The sequence below is a fragment of the Heterodontus francisci genome, chromosome 5 (genome assembly GCF_036365525.1).
Source record: "Heterodontus francisci isolate sHetFra1 chromosome 5, sHetFra1.hap1, whole genome shotgun sequence".
NCBI lineage: Eukaryota > Metazoa > Chordata > Chondrichthyes > Heterodontiformes > Heterodontidae > Heterodontus > Heterodontus francisci.
Window position 1 is genome coordinate 93,809,866 of NC_090375.1, and position 5,250 is coordinate 93,815,115.

The following is a 5,250-nucleotide window of genomic DNA, read 5'->3' on the forward strand; positions in this document are numbered from 1 at the left end:
TCAGGGAGAGGTAAGGCAACATCTGGCAGAGATGCCACAGGCCATGCACAGCCATGAGCAGACAATGCGGGAGTCCATCCAGGCTATGACAGCTGCCATGTCCCAGACATATGAGCACATGGCTTCCTCCATGGAAAGGATGGCGACCCTCATGGAGAGCCACATTAAACAGATGCACGCTGACCTGCAAGCCCTCACTTCAGCCATGAGCTGGATGCAGCAGTGGCTAGGAGAGAGAGGGACAGGGGGCCTGGTGAGTGCCTCTGCTCCTGGTCCTTCTCAGGAGAGCAGTGAGGTTTCTACAAGCCTTGAGTGGGAGCAGGCCAGCCAGCAGTCCATATCTGGGGTCTCCTCTCAGGGTGATTCCAATGTGGACACCGGCTCCTCAGCCCCTCCGCCGGTGAGTTCAGCCACAGCAACTATGACGTCTGAGGAGATCCCTGTACTGGTGCAGGAGGCCTTCAGGAAGCCGGGGCCTTCCAGGCCTCAGACACCCAGAGGACAACCGCCCAAGTCATCCAAAGCCAAAGGGTGTCCTGATCAGCAGCCTGTCTCCAGTCAAGCTGCTAGCGCAGAGGTTGCACTGCAAAGGAGCACCTGCAAACGGTTAAAAAGACACCAAGACACATATGGGTTATCATGGGTGACACATATATGTATTAATTCCTTCTCAAAAAATGTGATTTTCTAACAGGTGTCTCCTTTTAACTGTGTGACTCATGCATGCCAGCATGTGTCGACTATGTCTCCTCCCATTACATCGTTGACCTGAGAGAAATTCCAATGTATGGAAAAACATCATTGCCATGCCAGTATGCGTGATGTGGCACTGCACAGGTGCAGTCACATGGGCAAGGCTCTGTCATCTGCTGCCCGTAATGGTGCAGACACAGATGTCACAGATGCAGCAGACTGCCTACCAGATGAAGCATGATGATGTGTGACATGGGAAGCATATTCTGCATCTCAGGGATAGTGGAAGCGCTCAGCAATAAGGTGTTTCCGAGCATCCCTTGCTCTTTGATCGCCCTGTCTGCAAAGCCTCCATAATCTTCATCCTCCCATGCACGTATGCTGCTGCACCTCCTCTGTGTCCTCATCATCAGAGGATGTCTCCTGCTCCCATCTCTCATCATCGTGCAAAGCCTCCCCCCTCTGTATTGCAAAGTTGTGCAGAACACAGCATTGCGGAAACGATGTGCGGAACCCTTTCTGTTGCGTGCTGTAGGGCCCCATCCGATCTGTCCAGGCAGCAGAAGGGCATCTGCAGCATTTCGATGGCCTGCTCGATAGTAGCTCGTGTTGAGCCATGGCAGGCGTTGTATCTCTTCTCTGCATCGCTGGCGGGGTTTCTCACCGGTGTCAGGAGCCATGTCTGCAAGGGGTAGCCCTTGTCTCCAAGAATCCGCCCTTGGATCTGAGCCAGTGCAGTGAAGAGCATTGGCACCTGGGACCGGCACAGGATGAATGAGTCATGGCAGCTGCCTGGAAAGCGGGCACACATTTGCAAGAAGCGGTTCCTGTGGTCACAGACTAGCTGCACGTTGAGTGAGTAGAAGCCCTTTCTATTTAAGAATGCGGCTGGTTGTCCGACTGGAGCCTTGATGGCCAAATGCGTGCAGTCGGTGAACCCTCGCACCTGTGGGAATCCCGTGATGGACACAAATCCGAGGGCCCTCTGGTGCTGACTCTCAGGGTCTGTCCCGAAGCGCACATAGTCACCGGCCCTCCTGTACAAGGCATCGGTGACCTCTCTGATACCGCGGTGCACTGCTGGCTGTGAAACCCCACACAGGTCACCAGTGGATCACTGGAATGATGCGGAGGCATAGAAGGTAAGAGCCACGGTGACTTTGAGGGCCACAGGCATAGGGTGTCCACTAAAGTCCATCAGCTGCAGGTCATCATTCAGCAGTACAAAGAGATGCATCACCGTCTCCCTGGACATCTGCAGTCATCTCTGACACTGGCACTCCAACAGCTGCAAGTATGTCATGCAGGGCCTGTAGACCCGCTGTCTTCTCAGGCGTCAAATGTGCCTTGGTGGCTGCTACTGCTCACTTCCACGAGCTTCCGCATCGGCTGTGCCTGCCTCTTAGTTCTACCTCTGATCTCCTCACAGCACCTGGATCAAGAAAGACGGGATGGACCAGCCCCATCTGAACGCTGTAGGTGAACTTGGTTCCTTCAATAGCTCAATGGCACCTATCAGGGCAGAGAGTGATGTAAATTGGTGCTTCAGCTGCGTTCCGTCTTCAGCTACATGGCATGGCATGACATTGCCCATCTTAGCTTTGCATGAAAGTGGGGCAACATGAGCACAGTCATGTTACTGACGTTGCGTGGATGGAACCTTCAGCAACATGACCTTCAACCCTCTACCATTTTTGACCCCTACCCCGCACAAAAGGGTACTGGAGTGCTATTGCTCCCCCCTCCCCCAAACAGCATTGGTCAATTGCAGGGTCAGCCCCCTTCACCCCCCCCCACTCCCCGCCAAATGTTAGCAGGCGCAGAGTGACACCTTTTATGAAAGAAGGACACGGGGTATCTTCCTTCTTACATGCAGAGTTTAAACCCACACATTGCAGCCCCCTACCCACGTCCCTTCTTTCACGCAGAGTTGTATCCCAGACATTGCAGCCCCGCACCCACCATCACATGCTCCAAGTACTGACACTGCGGTGCCACTGGGTTTTCACGAACGTGAAAGTGAAGGCACGTGAATGCCACACGTCCGGATGAAGATCGCAACCTGCTGCCTGAATTGTAGCGACCTGCATATTAATGAATGGTATATGCCCATATGTATGTACAAATCCGGGTCCAGTCACCGAGCGGTGGGAGGGCCAACACGAGGCCTTGCCGCCGCCAAGATCGGGAAGGCCCTGCCGATGTCAAGGTTGGTGGCGGGCCTCATCCGGGACAATCTTCATGCCCCCCTGCCACGGTTCCCAAAGTTGAGGCCCCTATAAAATCTAGCCCACAAGCATTTGGACATCGCTCCTGTTCTCAGTACCTTCCTTTTTGGCCTGAGGAGGGTCCCCTGTGTTTACAGCTTTCCCTTCTCGCCCATGGCTGTTCATCCTCCTATCACCCTCCCACCTTCTATCCTTTTCAGGTTTTTGGAGGTGGCTAGGGAAGGGTTTCCCTTGGGACAAGGGCTAGTGGACAAGCTCACAATCATCAGCCAGGTTTGCTGCCTGCCTGGCTCTTGGAACCTTTTGTTCCTCCACGTGCGTTTTTATGTAAAGGGGAAATTAGTTTTTGAATTCCTTGAGGAGGATCACCGCTCTGAGGTTTTCATAACTGGCTCTATCTTAAGTACCCAATTAAGTCCAGATTGTGAATCAATAGCAGTAATATGGTTGACCCCCAGTGGACTGGAATGTTATTAATTGCCTTGCCATCAGACAATTCAGTCGAAAGCATATTGCTTAATCCTTTCAAACTTGATGTAAGTTTGTTCAGGCCATTTTCGGAGAGTTCGGAATTTTTCGCAGGTACACCTCTGGTACCAGCGCATATGCGCACAGGATAGCATTTTTGGTCATCTCGTGTTTGGTGAACTCTCATCAGACAATAGGAAATAAAGCTCATGGCTTTTCCTGTTAATTTGTTTTGCAGTAGTAGGGATCAGCCCTCCACTAGCCACTTCAACTGTTTTGCAAGTTTTCCAAATGAGATGAAAAATGCTTCCACATCCCCCTCATCGAACTTTGGTATCAATTGGGAGAACTTGAAGAGCTCATCAGTCAGTTCTGAGTTAGGGCTAGTTCACTCACCAATGGTGCCTTCACTGGGTATATTGCGTCTTCCCCTATTCAGTGTAAGCTCCCCTAACTCTCTTTCCTGCTTCTCCTTCTGGAAAGTTCTTTCTTTCTCCCTTTCCTAGAATTCATTCTCCTCCTTCCATTTTTGTCTCTCCCTTTCTTTTTCTTGTAATTATAGTTCTAGTCTCTGCAGTCCCAGATGTATCTTGGCTAATGCTATTCTGTCTGTTTCAGATTCTATGCCTGTCCCTGATTCTTCAGTTTCAATTTCAAAATGGTTGGCCACAAGTTTTAGGATTTCAGGTTTCCTGGTTTTTGGATGGATATTTATCTCTAACTGCCTAGCTAAACCCTTAACTCTTCAACTGATAGAGCTTTTAAACTGTCCCAAGTTACTTTACTCTGTTCTAGGAAGGTACTGGCCTTGATTGTGGACATTTTAGTACTCTAGCACTGAAAACCACAAGAAAACATGTATTAAAGTTTTTTTTTAAACTATTGCTAGGGATCAATTTGGTTTCCTGCTTCCAATTTCTCATTTGTCTTTGAGTTTGATCTCAGACAGAGAGCCCCCAAATTTCTGTTACAATCAGGTGAGGAGGGGTTGAAGGGCTCCCCTCTTTTCCCTCTCCTTGTTTGACCACAACAGATTATTTTTTAAGTGGAGATACTTGCCAATTCAGTGAGTGTTTAACTGTTAATGCGCTGTGATCATAAAAAGAGCCAATCGGACAGGTTTTCTTGAGTTTAACAAAGAAAGAAGCTAACTTTATTGTACTTAAACCCATCTAAGTAAAAATAATAAAATACACTCCAACTTTCACACACACACACACACACACACACACACACACACACACACACACACACACACACACACACACACACACACACACACACACACACAGTACAGAGTGGGGAAGGATAGATTGGTTGAATTAGAGTCCAGAGAAATAAAAGTGGTATATAGTGGGTGGAGGTTGGTGACTCGGCTGGCTACAGGCTGAATTCGGTGGTCCTGAGGCTTCCGGTTGAAGAGGTGGACGCTGATTCTGTGGTGCTCCGAGAGACAGAAATGTGACTGAATTCCTTTGAGAGAGAGCTCTGTTTGTTCTCTCCGGAAAGTTCTTTATTGTATAGCTGAAGGAGGTTTCTGTCTGTTCTTTCCAGGGAGTTCTCTACCCTGTCAGACTTAAGTCATTAAACACAGTGAGCATCGATCGGTGAACAGACTAATACAATCAAATACAGATCAATTAAACCACTGAACACTGTAGTCTGCAGCAGGGAATATGCCTCAGTGCTCACGCTAAGCAGATGGAGTGCGTAGCTTGCAAGGTTTGAGTGGTTCATCTCCACCGGTTTAATATTAAGGTTTCCAGCCGATGGATTAAAAAATATCATCCTTCAAACTAGCACGTTTTCGTGATGAGTTAAAATTGGGCCAAGTGATTTAGCAATTTGTGTTTGCAAAAAT

The 5,250-nt window shown here is 49.1% G+C and overlaps 1 protein-coding gene across 1 annotated transcript; it reads right to left on the reverse strand.

The window, feature by feature from the left end:
- Positions 1-1,132: 1,132 nt before the first annotated feature.
- Positions 1,133-1,948, reverse strand: LOC137370265 (putative nuclease HARBI1). The gene is made up of 2 exons (XM_068032644.1): positions 1,812-1,948; positions 1,133-1,730 (listed from the first exon to the last, which is right to left on the reverse strand). The coding sequence occupies exons 1-2, from the start codon at positions 1,946-1,948 to the stop codon at positions 1,133-1,135; spliced, it is 735 nt and encodes a 244-aa protein (XP_067888745.1).
- Between the last annotated feature and the right edge of the window lie 3,302 nt (positions 1,949-5,250).